The following is a 20,848-nucleotide window of genomic DNA, read 5'->3' as shown; positions in this document are numbered from 1 at the left end:
TTACAATTTATAATAGTATACATTATAAAAGAGATTTAAGATTAAGAAATTGTATGCATTCAAGGAATCAAAAAAATTATTGAAATTATTATTATATTATATTTTTAATTTGTTTAATCATTGCAATATAACAATCAATCTTTTAGCATTAATAAATCAATTTTTGCCGTTACTCAGCGGAATACATACATACATTTACAGAACGTTAATATTTTCATTTTTGGAGAATCGATTTTAAAAGCCAAAAACAGAAATTGATATATAAAAATATCAATTAAGATTTATTTATAACTAAATTATAGTTTGTTGAAATGAAGCGAGACAGAATGCGATAAATAAAAAAATTGATTCTCCAAAAATGTTCTGCGAATATATTAACACCCTATATATGAATATATATGAATATTATGAACGACCAATTCACATTTCTCTCTTATAAAGATCTGTTCAACAGGTCTTTACGAACGTCAAGTTATTCAAAACAAAATAAAATAACATATAAGATATCTACGGTTAATCATATAAGTTATCTATTTCTATCTTAATGAATAAATTTACGAATTTACGATTAATTGTATAAAGTGGTATTATAAATAAAATAAAAATTTAAAGAGAAAGTAAAAGAAAGTTATGTAATAAAAAAAAACGATTTATAAGAATCTATATCTATATAATTATATTGGTAAAGTATTTAGAAATCCACACTTTTCGGTGTAGTTTGTAGTTGTAAAAAATTATCATATATTTAATAAAAAAAACAATTGTGCACGATAAAAGTCTTTAAAACAAGATAACGAACCTCGCTGAAATTTGTTTCTATATTGTATCTAGTAAAGTAAAGTTCAGTCTTTCTATCATAATCTTCAAGTACAATAGCAAATTTTAAAATGAGCAATCAGAGCAATATTTCAAAAAACAAAGTGATCAATTTTGGTGCAGGACCAGGCAAACTTCCGGAACAGGTAGCGCGAACACTTTTTAATTATATACAATATGTATTATCTTTAGTGTTTTGTTTTTTATTCTTAATAAAAATACCATATTGGTAAAAATATTAAAATATGAAAATAAGAAAAAAATAAAAATAAATGTTGACATATGATTTATAAAAAATTCTTTTTTAATTTTATGAACATATCAATTTATATTTACATTTTTATTATATATATTTTTCTAATTCAATTTTTGTTTTTTTTTATTAATATTTTAAAAAAATTTTTTTTTGAAAAATTTTTTTAAATAATTTTTTTAAATTTATCTTTAAATAATTTAATTTTATTTTTACTTATATATATACTTATTAAAATAAAATATCAAATAAATATAATTTTTCAATTTTAGAATTTTATATATATTATAGATTTAATATAATAAATTAAAATAAAGAATTCACTTTCGTAAATTTTCAAATTAGTTTATTCAATTTACAATATATATTTATGATATTTGTTTAATATCATTGAAAAATGAATTATAATTATATATAAATTATGATTGATTAAACACGTAAATACACATCATCTTCTCTTTAAATTAATAATTTTATTTAAGCATCGCATATATATTTTATAAATGTCATTTTATAAATATCATTACGTGAATGAAAATATATTTCTTGTAGGTATTACAACATGTACAAAAAGAATTACTTGCATACAATAATACTGGAATTAGTATTTTAGAATTGAGTCACAGATCGATTGATTTTAAAAATATTGTCGAAGAAGCACAAATAATATTACGAGAAATATTGTAAGTTATTATAAAATAAAAATTTAATTTTCTTTTGAAAACTTCATTAACAAAATATTAAAATAATTTATCAATAATTTATATATAACATTAATACATCTATAACAAAATATTTATATTTTATAGGCATATTCCCGATAATTATAAAATTCTGTTTATGCAAGGAGGTGGAACAGGAATTTTCGCCGCTATTCCTTTAAATATGATGACAACTGGTACTGCAGATTATTTAGTAACAGGTAAATTCTTAAACATTTTTCTACACCATTGTATTTAAACTTTTGACAACATAACAACATAATTATTTAAAAAAAATGATAATGAAATGATAATGATTATTTTTTGTATTTTAATATAAATAAAATTTTTAAGGTACATGGTCAGATAAAGCAGCAAAAGAAGCGGTCAAGTATGGCAAAGTGAATTTAGTTTTGCCACAAAGTACGAAATATACAGAAATTCCTGATCCGTCCACTTGGAAGCTGGATCCCAATGCATCTTATGTATATTATTGTGCTAACGAAACGATTCACGGTAACTCAATAATAATAAAATAAAATTGAGATGACAATCTAATAATTGAAAAATATATTTATATATAATATATTTATATATTGTTTAAGGAATCGAGTTTAATTACATTCCTGAAACGAATGGAATACCATTAGTTGCTGATATGTCGTCAAATATACTTACGAGATCTTTTGATGTTTCAAAAGTACGTAATGTTAATTTTGATATTAATATATAATAAATTGACGAAATGTAATGATATATTATAATCATTATTATTATTACACTAATATATTGTAATGTGTTATTCAGTTTGCATTAATATTTGCTGGCGCTCAGAAAAATATTGGTCCAGCTGGTGTGACTCTCGTGATAGTAAGAGAAGATGTTCTAGGTCAAGCTATGAAAATTTGTCCAATAATATTCGATTTTACTATTATGGCAAACAATAACTCTATATATAATACACCACCAGTATTTCAGTATGTATTTCTGATAAAAATATTTAACAAGATAACAATTCGATTAAAATCTCGAAAAAAATCTATTATTTATTTATCGAAATTTTTATTTCGATTGAAATATTTATTTTATAAGCATATAATATTTTGTAAAATGTTTTTGCTAATTTTTAGAATATATGTAGTTGGTTTAGTTTTTAAATGGGTCAAAGAAAATGGTAGTGTTGAAGGAATGGAGAAATTGGCAATTGCAAAGAGTCAAAAGATATATGATGTGATCAATAAATCGAAAAATTTCTACTCATGTCCAGTTAAATCAGACGTAAGAAGCAGGATGAATGTGCCATTCAGAATAGGTAAAAATGATGAAAAACTTGAAAATGAATTTCTATCAGGCGCGAGTGAACGAGGAATGCTTCAGTTGAAAGGTCATAGGTCAGTATTAGAAAAAGATCTATCAAATATATAATATTGATCTTTTAATTGAGATAATAAATAATAGAAATATGCGTTATTGTCAAAATTATAATTTTTCATTATTGTTTGATATATCTTATTATTTTTTAAATTAAATATAATAATATTTAATTATAGATTAGTAGGTGGAATTCGAGCATCACTGTACAATGCTGTTACTATAGAAGAAGTAGAAATATTGGCAGAATACATGATGTGGTTTTACCAAAAATATGGTAAAAATTAACGATTCTATTATATATTTTATTATGATTTCATATATATATATATATATATGTATATATGAATATTATATATTATGATTTCATATATATATATATATATATATATATATATATAAAATATGATATTATCTAAAGATTTATAAGTTCTTTACATATTTTATACAATTTGTACAATGTTTATTAAAAAAAATATTTAATAATAATGTTTATTATCTTTTTAAATTATATAAGATCATATTATATTATAAGTACATATATTTTTATTTTTGAATTTTATTTTAATAAAATAATAATATTATCGTTTAGATGATTTTTTACATGTACAAATTTCTCTATCTTTAGATACCCTTTCTGCAAATATTAGATCTAATTCTCTTTCAAGATTAAAATTAATTTTACGACATTTATCAATTACAGATTTGGCCCACTGTAATTAATACCTTTTATAAATTTACTTATTTAATTAAATAATAGTTAAAAAAATTGCTTTACTTTTATTTAATTACCTTAAAATATTCTTTTACTCTATCTTGTGACCAACCAACTGGTATATTTTCTTGAAGATCTCTTAAATTATATAATTTATCTGCTAAGATAATCAATTTAGCTTTACGACTTTTGTTACAAGCATTCTGTATTTGTAATCTTTTGCGTTCTGCTTTATGTAAACTTTTATCATCAGTTAGTTCTTTAATAATATTACAAACCTCAGTGCCAAATTCATTTTCTATCTCTTCAAATGTAGTATTAGTATCTTCTACAATATCATGTAAAAGAGCTGCTACAATTACAACAGGATCATAAATTTTACCTTCTTGAACCAAAATATTTGCTACTCCTAAAAAAACATTTTTAGAATATGCAGTTATTTAAAATTATATATTCTATTTATTTAATTATAAAATAAATTCTATTTTTAAAAATTTAAAAATTTAAAAATTTACAAACCAATTAGATGATTTATATATGGTGTTTCTTTCTCATCTTTTCTTCTTTGGTCCTTGTGTTTTATTGCTGCAAAATTGACACATTTCATTACTATTGATAATAATTCTGCAGTATTTAATTCTCTGGAACATAATTCACAAGATCCAGTCACAGTGAATGGATCATGATTGACAGTTGGTATATGGATATCATCCTCCATAATTTTATTATCGTAATATTATATCACGATTTTCCACTTTATAATTAAAAATAAAAGAATTTAAATAGATATTGACATTAAAAACTACAAAAACTTATAAAATGCTTAATGTATAATAAATTTTAACACATTAAAAATTGATTAGGAATTATATAAATTATATTATTTAGATAGAATTAGTTTCATTAAGATAAAAGATATTTTTTTACTTATGAGCACTATAATTATTAATATAATTTCAAAATAAAATTCATATAAATTATTTTAATTACATCAGCTGATACTTTTAAAACTTGATAATAGAGGAGCTAGAGTAGAAGATAATATATACAAAACATAACCTAAATAAGAGTTGCATTTGTTCTTTAAAGATCTAATTTAAAATGTCGCTTAAAAGAAAATTAACACAAGATGATTTGCGTAAAGCTATGAGTGAACACAAAAAGAAAATAGGAGTAATTAAAAAAATTGATTCGCCATTAGCAAAATATCCTTTTTTATTATATATTTTAGATTAAGATTAAGATTAAGATTAAGATAAATTTTCTAACTTTTTCTCATATTGTATAATTTATTATATTATTAAATATTATTTTTATTTTTATTTAATAATAATAGTTATTAAATATCTTAACATATATAAATGTAAATTTATTAATATCTTATATTTTTAAGAATAAAGACATTAAATACATTTTGTGCTTATTCAATAATTGAATATTAAAAATAATAAAATATTTATAAAAATCCTTAACCGTGATAAACACATATACAGATGCAGGACAACTTATGTGTATTTTATGCAAAAGCATTATACGCAATGAGACAGTTTGGCCAATACATTTAAATTCAAAAATTCATAAGGAAAATATCATTCAAGCAAAGAAAACGAAATTAGAAACAGATTCTACAAAAATTCAAATACATAAAAGGTCTTCGTCTCCTTCACAAGAATCATCAACGAATAAAAAAATCAAAAGTATATTAAAAAATTCTACACAATCAGCACAAATACCATCAAATTTATCATCAAACTTCTTTGATAATCCCTCTAAAGAAGCTAATAATACAAAATTATCAAATACTTCTGTGATAACAACAAGGTTGGAAAATGATAAAGAATTTGTGGTTGAAAAAGATATAAAGAATATAGAAGTAGAAGAGGAGAAAGAAAAAGAAAAAAATAAAGATACAAATCAACAATCTCTTCCAGAAGGATTTTTTGACGATCCAATTTTAGATGCTAAAGTAAGAATATTATGTAAAATTTATATATTATTAATATGATATCAAATTACATGCATTTTTTTTTTTTGTAAATTTATAGGTTCGTAATGTTGAGTATAAAAATCCTATAGAAGAGGAATGGGAAAAATTTCAGAAAGAAATCAAAGAAGAAACAGCACAATCTGCACAAATTATTGCAGATGATCAAGAAGAGGCAACAACAGAAAGACAATTAGATGAAATAGAGGAACAAATAAGACATTGGTCTAGGTAATAATGCAATAAATTTAATTTATATAGATCATAATAATTAAATGAAATTTTGTTTTAATAGAGTAATGGATCTAGTAAAACGTAAAGAACAAGTACAAGCTACAGATAGGAAACAGAAAAATATAGATGAAGATATTTCTAGCGAAGATGAAACCGAATTCAATGAATTTCTGGATTGGAGGGCCAAAAATTCTTATAAATGAAATTAATTTTAATATTAATGTACAGTATTTATGGTCTTGTAAATATGTGAAATTATATTGGAATTATACTTTCCAAATACTTTTGAAATTATTCTATATATTTAAAACATTGTTACACATTAATTAAACCCTCATATAAAATCTTTAAATATCTTTTATGTAAAAAATAGAAAAAAAAAAAAAAAGAAAATAATTCTTATATTAGAATTAATTTAATTCTTAACTTTTTTTTATTTTTATTTTTATTTTCTTTTTTTTTTTTTTACTTTCTTTCAAAGAAAAAGATGAACATACACAATTTATACAGTGTATTAAGATTTTATTAAAACGAAAAGTCAGAATATAATTAAGTTTCAAATACAATTGTTATAGATTATTAATTTATCCATTATAAGCTATAATATGAAATGTATAATATAAAGATTATAATGTAGGCTAAGCTGCTAATAAAATAGTGGGTAGTATATCGCTAAAAATTTAATAATATTCATTTTCGTTACATACCGAACATTATAAAATATTGAAAATTGAAAAATGAGAGACTCGCATACTCGTTTTTATCCGCACCCATCCACGCGCTAAGAAATTCTATCATATATAATTGCTAATCAGAATTCCTCATGTAAGTTCATCTAATATCTGTTTCGAATGATATAATAATGTAAGTATTTATAATCTCTGACAATATATGTTTCAATAAGATACCAATTCTTGTCTAGCATAAGTCCTGCATTTTAAATATTCTTAGTGTTTAATAACGTAATTATATATAGAGCTTAATGATATCCTTATACAATTATTCTTTAAATCGAGAAGCAAGAGCTATATTTTATGAATATATTATATTTGTGTTTGTATACCATATACATATATTATATGTATATAAATATCTCGAGATGAGTGTATAATAATCTTTTTCTTATCTTCATTAATTATTTCTAATTCGAATCGTAAAATTTCATCGCGAACCGTTCAACGATCATAATTCGAATATTACATAGAATATTACGAGATCATTGAATTTAAGCACAAAATGCGATTAGATGGAAATTCTAAGTGTTTATCCTTAATTAATATAATTCTACAAAAGCTCAAATGTGCATATATACTATATAGTTTTTTTAAAGAGCAGGCGGTGTCGATGATCAAGTATAATTTGTTATAATAATATTACTAGCATTCAGAGGAAACGACGAATATTCGTTTTCAATGATATATCTTATATTGTATATCATTGTTTTGTAATCGAATAAATTGCATATGAAAGTGTTATATAGGCGAAGCTGTATAGAAAAAATTTACAAAATCATAAAAGATCGTTTCCTCTAAATATATGTATAAATATATATATAAATATATATATATATATGTGTGTATGTATGTATGCATGTGTATATATTATATATTCATATGTATATACTATATATGGTATATATATTTCGACAAAACACTGACGAAGATAGTTTCTTCGCGGATCGACAAATTTTCCATTTCTGATCAATCTGATTCAGATTATATCGACAAGGTATTGTCTAATTTTGATTTTTGGGACATTCCATCGTTGTCAGTGAGAATTATCGGTTTTTTTTTTGTTTTGTATTGCATCTTCCGGTTTCGAGGTGTCTTGTTTCTATTGAACGCGACGAATGCGGGGAGAAGAAAGAGCGTCATCGATTGAATATCCACAAAGATATCAAAAGTGATCACTTTAACATTAACGTTATACGTTTAATCGTGGTAAATACTTTATGTTATTATACGTATATATTTCATGTCATCGTAGAGTGCTTGAATATGAAAGATCGGATTTCGGACAATTGGTCTCACGTGAACGAAAAGTAATCCAAACACTTCCCCATATTTAGATTACCGTATCGTTCTTCCGTGTTTCTACAAACGTGTGAGGACATTTCAGGAAACGTAGCTCGCTTGAACTTCGATAATTCAGTGATTCAAAATCCACCAAGAGATTCTAAATAATATTTACTCGTTATTGAAAAGTACAGATTCCTTTTTTTTTTTTTTGTTCAATGATCGATAATAGACGAGTAATTTTTTTCGATTTTGCGTTCACTGTATTTTTAAGTTTCAAGCTGCTTGTATAATTGTTCATGTTGAGTATGAATTTATAGTTCTATAGAAAAGATATCTTTTAAAGGGATAAAGATTGATTTAAGATGGATCGGTTATGATAAATTCGGATGAATCGACGATTCGGACAATAAACTTGAATTCATCGTAATCGTAAATATTCTAGGAGAATTCGAAGGAAGAAGAGAGTATAACGAGAAAAGAAGGACGAAGACGCACGATTAACCTTAGATATTTACATCGTTAGTGACAAGGTTTAGAAATAGATCAAAACTGTTTCAGTTTATGCAATATGAAATCTTTTGCTGGATCAAAGTAAGGCAGAAAAATTTCCACTCCTCTTTATAATAAGAAATTTTATAAAAGAGTGAGCGAGTGTCTTTGATTGATAAAGACGAGACACTCTGCTTCTTCGTTAATTTTCATTGTGCTTTCGTATCATAAAAGGGTGGAGAGAAACTAACAACTCGAAAAAGCATTTTATATGTATATATATATACTCTAAATCTTGTTAAATTACCTTATAAATTCTTACAAGCGAACGATTACTTTCCACAAAGCTGAATTATATATAAATCGAAGATATTTTCAATGGACACTTGTTAAGATATAAAGAATGTAATATCGAGCCTCGAATATTTATTAATTAAACGTTATGGAACACCAGAGGGGACGTTCTATCCGAAAACGGAAACCTTCCCCAAATTTCGTTTGCAGATCAGATCGATCCCTCCTCGTTATTCTCTTAAACTTTTACTTGAATGAATATTTGTTCACCTTTCATTTATAAAAATGCATTTTTTTTTTCATCAATTTACTTATTTTTCGTATTTTTTTTTTTAATATTTTTACGTATTTTTATTTTTTTTTTTTTCTAATTTTTACTTTATTTTTATCTCACCTTTAATCTTCCATAGATATCACACACGCTTTTCACGCAATTCAATTATCATTTGACAATCGTACAACAGTCATCAGTTATGATTGTTAAATGTTCCGTTAAGCTGTTAATCGTTAAAAAGTTTTTCTAAATTATATAATTTTACGACGAGAATGTTATACAAGTGGATTTCATTATGGGTGCAGAAGGTAGAGTATGATAATTAGCTGCAGGACGATAATAACTAAGCGAGTCGTTTACACGATATTAATATCCATTATCTTTAGTAAATTTTTAAGAAATAATAATAACGATAATAATAATAATAATAATACTATAATAACAATAACAACACAATAATATAATAATAATGATGGCAAGAAAAATTTTTTAGCTGTACGTTGCATATAGATCACAGAGTGAATATAGTCACTAGGCATTCGAAAAAGTAATCTACAAATAGTGCAAATAGTGCCAAGCCTAGTATCACGTATATATATATATATATATATATATATATATTAATCTCATTTTCCCTTTATTTAAACGCTATGTACGCGAGAGCGCAGGCACTAAATTGCTGAGATATAATTCATACCGGACTATCGATGATTCTCATTCACTTATTCAGAAAAAAAAAGATGCTTCCAATGTGTACGTAAATATATCGATTTATATATATATATATCCTTATGCATGTATAAAGTGTATTTTCGTAGATCGATATTAATTTTCTATAACGAGGTCTTGTGCAATTAATAATAAAGTAATATAGTAATCGTACAAACGTGTGTGGTGCAATCCGTTTGGTCGTATTTTATTTGAAGTGAAATTTCTCGAGATGATATTATTTTCTTTCTTTCACCCTTCTTATTTCCTATTTCATATAACAAGTTCTTCTGCGCAACAGTTCACGCGACGAATTAGATCGACCTCTCTTCTCCATTTTTGTAAGTTGTTTAAAAATTTGCGCGATGTATCCTAACCTAACCGCGTGAACACGTTCTTGCGATATAGTATTACTTTCGATGAAATTTTTTCTTTTTCTCAAGCAACGACTAAAGCTTGTTTCACAAGGCAGGCGACTAGAATAGAAATTCTATCGGATAAGAAATATTTGCAAAGTTCAGAAGCGCGAGAAAATATCTCTCGTGGAATATGAACGCTTGGTTAGAAGTGATAAAAGGTAAGAATAAATCAAATGAACAATCAATTATGAATGAACAATAATAATTCTATGAATCTCACGACGAGATGAGAAACGATTGTATCTAGTACGTGTAACGACAGATATATATATATACGTTATATATCTTTTACTGTTATCGTGTACGGTATCTTAACCTTTAAAATCTAACGCGAAATATAGAGCTCGAAGGTGTGCTTAATTATCACGGCTTAAATTGTTTCGCTATACTATATGCAGCGTTATCTTCACGATGTCGGTTCAAACACTTTTCGTCTGGTCCCATTCGTGTTGGCTTCTCGAGAAGAAAATCCCAGAAAAACACTGTGTGTTTTTTTGATACGATCTACCAATATTTCGTCGTTATATCACGCTGGGAATATGTATTCGCAGGAAGGACCTGCCAGGAAGATCTCTCTTTGATAATAATTGTGTTTGCATCGGACACTTCCTTGATTCCTTCTTGCAATAATAACGCATATCAATTTTATAGCATAACTATATAAGCATAACTATAACATCAGAATTGTATCTTTTAACTCTGTCGAGAAATTAATTATTACATGGATATTATATGGCGATACTTTTCTATCCAAATATATAACCTAAAATTATTGTAACTTTTTTTTTTTTATTTCACACATATAAATTATATTTACACGTGCAAAATATTCTCAATCTTTGATGCGCAGTGGAAATGACATTTTAAAATTAGAATTATTAAATTCATTGAAATGATGGATTCAAGTTTCTTATTTTCGCCAATTATTAAAGATACAGAAATTTTTAATAAAATTAATCATTGATTTTTAATGAAAAAAAAAAGATGATTATCATACATGTGGAATATATATATAATACAATATTATTAATCTAATGAGAATCATTCTGTAGAATGTAAAGAGTCAATGCCATTTTAAGAAATTGATTCGCATATAGTTTGAGGTTAAAAATATACAGCTGGATAGTAGAGATAAAAGATAGAATTCGATGAATGTGAAGATTATCTCTCTTATGGAGGAGGCGATTTGAATAATCCTTAGTTGATTGTTGATCCGCGATTGTTAATGGATCACCGTTTGGCTATTTCGTTTAAAACGATTGTTCACACATACATATTTATATAGAAAGATCGATCAACGCGTCGAGTTTATTGGTTCGACAGTGTTATTTATAAAATACGAAATCATTTTTATTATTAGCTATAGAGTGAATATATAGCTTGAAGCGATGATGTTTGAATGAAAGTGATCGTATTAATGGCGAAACGTACGTACGTCGTTTGGTCCAAACATCGTGAAAACATGGCGAATCGATGTAAGGTTTCGCGTTTAATAAATAACAAAAAAAAAAACTTTGCATCGTCTTTGCTATGTTTCGTTTCCAGATTTCATTCATCTGCTGTCTGCAATGTTAATCAAACGAACAAGTTTTGTACCATGATAAACGATCCATAAGACGTAATTTTCTTTTCTTTTTCTTTTTCTTTTTTTTTTTAAAGAGTTTATACTTCTCCTTCAATTTTCCGTCTTTTTTTTTTTTTTTTCTTAATACAACCAAATTTAAACAATATTATGGTAAATTTAATTTCGAGATTTCTTTCACAATACTTTTTAAAATACATCGTAGATTTTTTTTTTTCTTTTTTCGATATTAGAGCGATCATCTATTTTCTTGTGCAAAATATTTCGAATATTAGATCTCTTCGTGACGTAAAATACGTTTGTTTGTTTAACTTTATCAATATCGCAAATATATATATATTCGTTAATTCTTTATCGAATTTAACATGTTTTAAAGATAGAAATTAAACAGCGATTATCTTACAATCAGTACGAATTATAATATTATATAATTTCTCTTATTTCCTAAAATTCTCAAAACTAATTGTTTCCTGGCGTAAAACTATTTTCCTCGCGTTTAAACTTTGATTTATAATCGATAAGATGATAAGAAATGGCCGGATAAGTTATATGCAAACGCATGATCTCGATCGGAAATATTCTTCTTTCGTACCAAAGCGGTAGACGTAAAAGGGGCGGCGAATCTTTTCGAATAAAAAAAAAAAAAAAAAAAGAGAGAGAAAAGGGATTTTCGCGAATAGGAATTTGTACATTTCTGGAAAAGAGATTGCGTAAAATTGCTTTTAGAAGACGATTCATCGTTTGGGGCGAGTACTTCACAACCGTCATTGGAAAATGGAAAGGCGTAGTATAGCAACGATGGTCGTGGATCTCCAGCGTGGATCTACGCCTTAGCCTCGAGAATTTCAACGGTGACATTCTCCGAATGAACAGTCTCAGACATGGTATTTGGCTGATTAGGTGGCGATTTGTTCGATTTCGTTGAGACGGCCGACGCATTCCCACTGCTGCCCCGACTCCCCCGTCGTGATCCTGTTCGTGACCCTGGTGACAGACACATTTTCTTGCTAAAGTATCGCGTGCTTTATCACGACCGTACACTTTTCACATGACACGGAAAGCTGGAATACAGTCGAAAGCATGAAGAATCGTGCATCCGAGAGAATATTATGTTGTAAGTTCGATCGGAGCGAATTCTTCAGTTTTTAAAGAGTTTACAGCAGCGGTTGTGTATTTTATCGAAGAATTAAATTCAATTTGATACAGTATTAAAAAAAATAAAGAGAAAAAGAGAGACAGACAGAGAGATGCAGCATAAAAATAGGTAATATTAAACTGTAAATTTTTAGGAATTTTTATAAAAAATTTTTATTTTTCGTGTTTTTTTTTTTTTTTTTCTAATAATTGATATTATCCAAACGCCACTGTGTGCACAACATGCATAACAATTGTCTAATTCTACAAGTGCTCGAGAACTTGAACTGTTAAAAAGATGTTTGAAGTGATACTTGAATACTCGATCGATTTCACTGTCAATGGATCTTTAGAAATGGTTGCAAATTCACATTCACAAAGCTAAAAAGGCTTGTATTTTAATTAATTCCATTTCCATCCCCAATAAAATAGATCGATAATCTATCTTACCGTATAACCAGGATGCATTTCTCGAATGCGATCTGGTCTCTTGGAAAAAAAACTACTTCAGAACTCCGTGCGATAATGAAAATGTACGCATATGTATGTATAAAGTATAAAGAATCGATCGTAGGATCGATTCTTGTTACTGCAACTATTTTATTTTATCTTCTAATCCGATTATACTTGTACGGAGGAAATAACAAATTTATTCTTTCGTAACGAATTAATTAATATTTTTCGATACAAATATTTGATTGAAAAATGGAGTATCGATAAATTTTCTTATTCCCTCCCAATTTGATCCATTATTTCATCAAATCAATAATCGATTAAACTGTATATAATTGGTACTTTCAAATCGCGATTTCTACGATGGAACGTCATATATACGCAAGCAACGATTTTTTACTGTAGCAAGCAACTATAGTTGTGATCCTTGAAAACGCTAGAAAAAAGGAGACTCTGATCTATCTGTATCTGTAGAAACGCACACACAGCTCTTCTAAGCTCGAAGTTCTGACGTATCCGAAAGAGGGTAAGTAACCTTAATAAGGATTATGTACAAAATACACATATATATATATATAAAATATACATATACTACGATAACACCGTAAATTATATAGAAAAATATAATAAAAACTGGTAAGAATATACGAAACTTACCCTCTTCGAAGGACGCGTCAATTTGAAAAGTTTTTTACAATAGAGCACCTCATAGGTCCGTAGTATATAATCCGTAGTATATAAGATAATCAAGAACAACGGTCACAGACGGGATCATTAAACAGACTACTGCTATAGATGATCGACTGTAAAGAGAGTCAAGTCTATTAAAAAAAGGAAACATAATTATGGAAAGTTGAGATGCATCGTTTTATTGCGATACTTTTTTTTTTTTTTTTAAGGTTAGTTTTGCTGTTATTTTCTCCCCGACGAGAAAAAAACTTTTTAAACCGTTTAACCTTTCGACCATGTTTTCAAATTAAAAATATTAATCGTCGAATTATGATATAAAATTTCTAGAATCGGAATTTGAATAATTGTGAATAAAAACAGCTAAAGAATTATCGACGATAGGTTATAAATTATATTTTCAGCTAGTTTGTTCATTTTAAGTTTCACTTCGTCACGAGTTTTGATGCAATTCATTTAATCCTTATTGTCCCATAACTTTATAAAATTAAAATAGAATGAAATATTTTGATCGTGAAATGAATAAAAAAAAAAAATATATATGATTTTTACGATATTATCGACGCATGATACGACGATGGTAAAAAGTTTTCTAGAGGTGGTTCTCAACGCTTAGTTGAAAACGATGCATTTAAAGTATAATACATCGACCTCGATGCACTCTCAAATTAAAAGTAACCAGCAAATATCTATCCTTTCGGCAAGCAATTGCATGCGAGAATATATCTGAAAGATTCTGAACTTAATAGAAGAATTCTAAGGTACAGAGTAGAATAGGCAAAAGTAGGTAAATTACCTACTTTGCGATATTTATATCTATATAAATATATGGGATGTTCTACGGAAATCGATATACTGGAAAATAACTATTTTTAATACTAGCTGATTAGCTCGAGGAACATTCCAACCTTCTCAGCTTATTCCGTGGCTATAATTTACAAAATTAGATAATTAATCATTGGAACAATGATCCTTGAAAAAGAATTATGACCAAAAACTATTTTTTTTTATTTTCTGCTATATGATTAAAAACAAAAAATAGAAAATACGAATTATAATATTAGATTAAAAAAAAAAAATTATAAAACTTTTCGGTCACAATGATGAGTATTAAAAGAGAAAAACAATGATAATATCTGTACTCTACACACACACACACAGATATCTGACACAATCGTTGCATTTTTTAAAACAGTCTGTTCATGAATTACATACGAAATAATTGGTTCTAAACAACTGGCTCTACGCGTATATTTCCCGAACAGATGTTTACCTTGAATATTTCATGCAACACACATGTCTGCGAGGACTATAGTCGCTATCGTGTGTCACTAAAACACAATTACTCAACGATGGGAAGTAGAAGAACGTTTACCCGGTCTTTTAACCTGCAATAACCTATAAATCTAAAACTATCGTTGAATGGAATAAAAGGAAAAAAAAATAGAAAAGAAATAGATGAGCGAAAGTAAAAAAGTAAAAAAGAAAACTCGTTTTCCATTGTACTTTTCCCTTTTTTTTTTTTTTTTCATTTCCTAAACAGGATCCACTCCTACGGGAGATGTCTCGATTTCCATCGAACACCCGATATAAACTGGCGCGTAAAAGAGTCGCTTGCTTTGTTTCAACGGGACACTGTATAACAAGTTGCTTGCTTAGTAAGTGAATGAATAAAAACCCGTACGGCTCACTCTGTGCTGTGAGTGCTGAGAGTGTTTCGCACCTTGCGAGGCATTCGGCGAATGGGCACGTAGGGAGGCCATCGAGGGCTGCCTCGAGGGAACTCGTACGCTTGCCCTCGAACCGCGTCTTTCCTGCGGATGCAGGAGCTTGTTCTCTCTCAGCAACGATACGTTCATTAGACGGGCGTTCGGGGTGTTAAAAATTGTACGATTCTCGCGCCAACGAGCTCTGAAACAGATCGAACGAAGATTCGTGAAATTATGCGTTTTTCTAATATAAATTTATCGATCCGATTTGTGTATTTGTTAATTGTAATTCAATTTGTAATCTTTCAAATATATAGTTTAATAAAACAATCCATAACGTAATAATAATGACTCTTAAAATAAATTTTAATATTAAAATTTATTCAAATTTAAATCAAATTTGATATAAGAATTTTCATGCTCATAATCTGTTTATAGTTTTTTTTTTTTTTTTCTTTAATACAATACATTTCTAAAAAGAGTTTCTTTTTCTACGAGATAAAAGATGTATTTTTGAATAATTTGATAATGTTGGTTACTTCAAGATCCGGATTTTGTATTCTTTTGAATTTGTTTTGTACGAGTTTGTCAAGAGAATAAAAAAGCATTAAATTTGCATTAGGCATACGACATCAACGGTCCATTTTCACATTTCCTGCCAAGTAGAAGTAGGTTATAAACTCTCTCGTTTACGAGAATTGTTAAGAGGGAGGAATCACCGTGCAAAATATGCAAATAGGAGGCTTACTTGCTGAAAAGCCTAAGGACGACGCAGATGATGATGAACATGAGGGCCATACCAACGAGAACACCAATCATCGTCGGATCGATATATTGAAGATTGGGTTCCTCTTTTTGCTCAGCTGAAACATTTATTTCATTTGCATTCATTCCATTCGCCGGTTAATTTTTGTTCGATATTTTTATCAAGGACGTTTTATCGAAGATTTTTATCAGAGAAATTAATTCATTTCAAACGATAACTTTGAAGAGAAAAAAAGTGTTATTTTTTAAAAAGCACGTCCTTGATCGAGATGAACTAAACTTTTGTGCTTTAATTCCTATAATATCTTTCATTCTAATCAATTAATACCATTTTATTTTGTATGAAATGGGCGATTAGATTAGATTTCTAATTAACAATTGAAATGTTTTTAATAAATAATACAATATAATTCTATTTTTTTATCTTTCTTTATATCATCTATTAAAAAACAATATAATTTATTTCTTATTTTATTGTATCACAATGTCTCATTTTCTTATTTTTATTTCACACAATGCAACATCTTTCATTTTCAATTCTTTGTAATAGAGATGATAAACTCAACTAATCTTTGATATCTTTTCCTTTTTATCAGACACGTACGTATATTTATTAAAACAAAATAACCTATACATTTATCGGAACAAAACGAATTCATATTATCTTTTAACCCAAATTAATAATCTCACCCAAAAGCGAAAGAGCTTTTTCAACATGATGAAATTGCACACACGTGTCACCCATTTAATTCAATTTACAACGCTAAGTTGAGAATAAAAGTGTGCAAAAGTATCAGAGTGACGTGCTTTTAATTTCTACCGCACCGGAAACGGACAGTTCGCCATTTCCGCGTTATTCGCGTTTGTTTAATTGATCGCGTTAAAACAGTTGATGAATTTTACGAACTTGGCCCTTGGTAAAATTTTAGGCCGTTAAATCCCATTAACGGAGGAAACGAGTTTGCTTCTCTCTTTTCGAGTGGGTGGACGCGAATGAAATTTTACGTTAAAAAGAGATTTGCCAAAATTTTCTTTCTTCATTTCTTTCGTTTCTTACCGACGCACACGATCGTGCCGTCAGGCTGGGGAACCGGGATCTTCTCGAAGATGCAGATGCAACGATTGTCCCTGCATTCGGTTTGGCTCACCCTCGCCTCGCATTGCTCGTGGAAAAAGCACGACTCGTTCACGTTCACCGCTGAAAAAGCACAAACCATTAACGAGTAAGCTTCGCTTTCTCCCGCCATTCTTATCAAATAAATTCACGAAATGTTATTTTTATTATAAAAAGTTATATTTTTAAAAAAAGAGACACTATTTCCATTTTTATTTTCCTCTAACGAGTTATTCGATTCCGATTTTTAGTAGTTTGTTACTTTTGGTATTCTTCGATTTTGAATTTTAAAAGTTCGTGCCTTTTTTTTATTTTTCTTGTATTTTTTCTTTCTTCTTTCTTTTATTATAATATTATAATTTCATTTGGAAAAATGAGAAATTTAGTATTAAGATATATAATATAATAATATTTTTTTTTTATAATTTTAATTTGAAAAAACTTATTATTATAGAATTATGTTAATATAATTTACATTTATTCATTTATGAGTTATTATATTCAAAGTTCTTTATCGAGTAATGAAGTTTATTATCAGAGATGAAGTTTTGCATAATATACATCTATTATTTTTTATTCATTTTTACTTAAAATTCGTATCATTTATGGATCAAAAATTATTCGCATTGCCACAAATTTATTATATTTCTTAATCTTTTTTAAGACTTAAGTAAGAGTAACTATAACATTTCCTTTTTCCAATTCTTTCATAATATCATATCTCGAATAACATTCAAACATTAATAATATTGAAACATTATCGATCTGTCGATCGATCATCACACGATGATCTGACACCCTATCGTTGCTCTATTTTATAAAATTATTATCCAATTGAATTAATTGATTCGAACAGTGTTCACAAAATCAATTGTACAGTCATCATTCATCGATGTAAGAAGGAATTATTTCCTTGTGTAGCGTGCTTGCGGATGATAGTGTATATCCAGAGGTTAATGTGGTGAATTTGATCTACTGATTATACGCCACACTGTCCTCGATATATCGACCACAGGCTCGCAATTAGCAAGCTTAATATTGATTGAATTTTAATCCTGACAATTTCCATTTATCTCTCATTCTTCTAGAATCATTCATTTCTATCTTTGTCGTATTTGAAATTGAATAAAAATTTATTTTCGCCATGGATCCACTAGAAAAGAAAATGTGAAATTGATTTTATCCAATAAAATGCGTGTTTTTAATAATAATAGAAATTGTATGTGAGATTCAAAATATCACAGTTTACATTTTCAAGCCTTAATTTCGATAATTCTTGATAATAATCCTGAAATAATTGTTTTTAATATTCTTTCATTAATGTTTATTTGAAATTAATATTATTATTATTATTTAATATTTGTAATAATATTATTATGACGTTCATCACGATTTTAAGAAAAATTTTCGATAAATGAATACATGAAAAATAATTCAACCGATAGATAACATTTTTTTAATTAAAAACGTGTTGCACAAACATAATCTGGATCGATAAATTCATGCTTTCGTTCTTGCTTTTTAATTTCTCGCGATGCTTTTAATGTCAGAGATCAAGAATCGCGTTCTTTCGTTTAGATTCCACGGAAGAAAGTCATAAACAACTATCCGTAGGCATTCCGATCGTAAAACTTGGTCGCATTAAAGGGAAAAATTTCATTTATTTATACGTGAGTTGAGCAATTTTATTATAAACTGTCTTCATCGATATTTTATTTTAATAATAATAATTAATATCTTATTTCATATTATTTTTAATATATAAAATTTCGTTTTTTTTAACTTTCAATTAGTATTATTAATAATTTTAGAAAATTCGATTATTCGATATTTTTAAATTTAAATTCGAATCATTTTGTGATATATCGCTCCTTAACTATAATAATAATAAAATTATAGGGTTTAATTAAAATTAAGAAATTCAAAAAGGGAGGAAGAAAAATGTAGAAAATAATTAATCCATTATCAAAAATTTTTTTAAACTTTTGGTATTAGAGAAAATATTTATGTTATATATATTTTAATAATGATTCTAGATCTGTTTCGGCTAGAATATTTAATAATAAATGAATTGAAATTTATAAATTCAATAAAATGACTTTCACAATCGCCAAAATGCCTCAAATAAAGTCTTCGTTGGATTTTTTTTTTTATCTTTCGATTTATAATTTTTCTTTAGACAATCTTTCCATTTTATCGATTTCTAATCAAAGATAAGAAAAGCGTATTAGTATGCAGAACAACATTCCAGAATGTTATCTGGAACGCATTAAATTAATAAAGTATAACATTACGAGATATTCAATTTATTTTATTCTTTTTTGAGCTTTTCTGATCTCAAACACCATGCGAACAAATTTATGATTTAAAAAACTAGATCACTTTCGTTTTTCGAATATAAAAAAATTCGCATACGTCATCATATTCGTCATAGGAAACGTTAAAAGCTTCTTTTGTCATTTTTGATTATTTTCGAAAAAATGAACGTTGATCCAAATATAATAATTATTCATAAATATTACATCTTTCTATGTTGACAAAATAATAAGTTATTAAATATATCCTATGCTTTTTATTTCATTTATGATATGATCAATGATTCTTAGATTGATTGATCGAAATCGAGCAAAGATTGACACTTACGAAGCAATGTCGGCGCGCTTGAAAATATACTAACTTACGGTGTCCACATTTGTCGATATGATTCGTCGCCTCGAATTCCTCCCTGCACGAACATTTGTTCTTTTTTGGCTCGCAATACGAGCCAGAGAAACTGCATTCACGATCTTCCACGCAATCATCGCCAAACTTCTTCGTCCCCCTGTCGGTTAAGTCTGCAAAAAGATTTGATGGAATATTTAGAATTCTCTTAAATCTCTGATATCAGTAGTAAGAACAATAGCAAATTATTATTCCCTTTGACGAAACAATTTCTATTCATATTGTTTTAAATTTGCTTATAAAATAATTATTATATTATATTATGGGACTAATAAAATAAATTAGAAAAAAATGTTTGTTTTCTCTTTTCTTTAGAAAAAAAGAATACTTAATATAAATTATTATAAATTATAATAATAATATTTTATTTATTTATAACTATATATAGAAATTTTAAAAAGCTGTTA

General features: G+C 27.2%; 4 protein-coding genes across 8 annotated transcripts in view; 2 read left to right on the top strand and 2 right to left on the bottom strand.

Annotated features, from left to right (window-relative positions):
• Positions 1-569: 569 nt before the first annotated feature.
• On the top strand, positions 570-3,474 carry LOC412670 (probable phosphoserine aminotransferase). The gene is made up of 8 exons (XM_396126.6): positions 570-962; positions 1,622-1,752; positions 1,879-1,991; positions 2,125-2,286; positions 2,376-2,470; positions 2,578-2,747; positions 2,901-3,161; positions 3,321-3,474. Exons 1-8 carry the CDS (start codon positions 888-890, stop codon positions 3,427-3,429), a joined length of 1,116 nt encoding a protein of 371 aa, XP_396126.2. The 5' UTR covers positions 570-887; the 3' UTR covers positions 3,430-3,474.
• A 192-nt stretch (positions 3,475-3,666) lies between these two features.
• Positions 3,667-4,685, bottom strand: LOC552583 (guanosine-3',5'-bis(diphosphate) 3'-pyrophosphohydrolase MESH1). Its single transcript, XM_624958.5, has 3 exons — positions 4,376-4,685; positions 3,934-4,265; positions 3,667-3,854 (listed from the first exon to the last, which is right to left on the bottom strand). The coding sequence occupies exons 1-3, from the start codon at positions 4,572-4,574 to the stop codon at positions 3,723-3,725; spliced, it is 663 nt and encodes a 220-aa protein (XP_624961.2). The 5' UTR covers positions 4,575-4,685; the 3' UTR covers positions 3,667-3,722.
• A 152-nt stretch (positions 4,686-4,837) lies between these two features.
• Positions 4,838-6,384, top strand: LOC727140 (zinc finger protein 830). The gene is made up of 4 exons (XM_006557334.3): positions 4,838-5,061; positions 5,342-5,822; positions 5,902-6,071; positions 6,136-6,384. Exons 1-4 carry the CDS (start codon positions 4,958-4,960, stop codon positions 6,275-6,277), a joined length of 897 nt encoding a protein of 298 aa, XP_006557397.1. The 5' UTR covers positions 4,838-4,957; the 3' UTR covers positions 6,278-6,384.
• Positions 6,385-7,808: 1,424 nt separating this feature from the next.
• LOC552608 overlaps positions 7,809-20,848 on the bottom strand; it is a 48,308-nt gene continuing 35,268 nt past the window's right edge. The window contains exons 2-7 of one of the 5 annotated variants that reach the window (XR_407451.3): positions 20,402-20,554; positions 17,664-17,804; positions 16,590-16,704; positions 15,817-16,043; positions 14,103-14,248; positions 12,709-12,842 (exon numbers count right to left, since the gene is read on the bottom strand). Coding sequence is in view for 3 of the 5 variants with exons in the window: in XM_006557335.3 (XP_006557398.1) it covers positions 12,682-12,842; positions 15,817-16,043; positions 16,590-16,704; positions 17,664-17,804; positions 20,402-20,554 (797 nt within the window). In the remaining 2 variants the exon portion in view is untranslated. Of the gene's footprint in view, positions 12,843-14,102; positions 14,249-15,643; positions 15,768-15,816; positions 16,044-16,589; positions 16,705-17,663; positions 17,805-20,401; positions 20,555-20,848 lie in introns of those variants that run through there. The other 4 variants (XR_407452.3, XM_006557335.3, XM_624982.6 and 1 more) reach the window with 4 other exon arrangements.

The sequence above is a fragment of the Apis mellifera genome, linkage group LG4 (genome assembly GCF_003254395.2).
Source record: "Apis mellifera strain DH4 linkage group LG4, Amel_HAv3.1, whole genome shotgun sequence".
Taxonomy (NCBI): domain Eukaryota; kingdom Metazoa; phylum Arthropoda; class Insecta; order Hymenoptera; family Apidae; genus Apis; species Apis mellifera.
The sequence above is the reverse complement of the archived record's forward strand: the minus strand, read 5'-3'. Positions and strand labels throughout refer to the sequence as shown.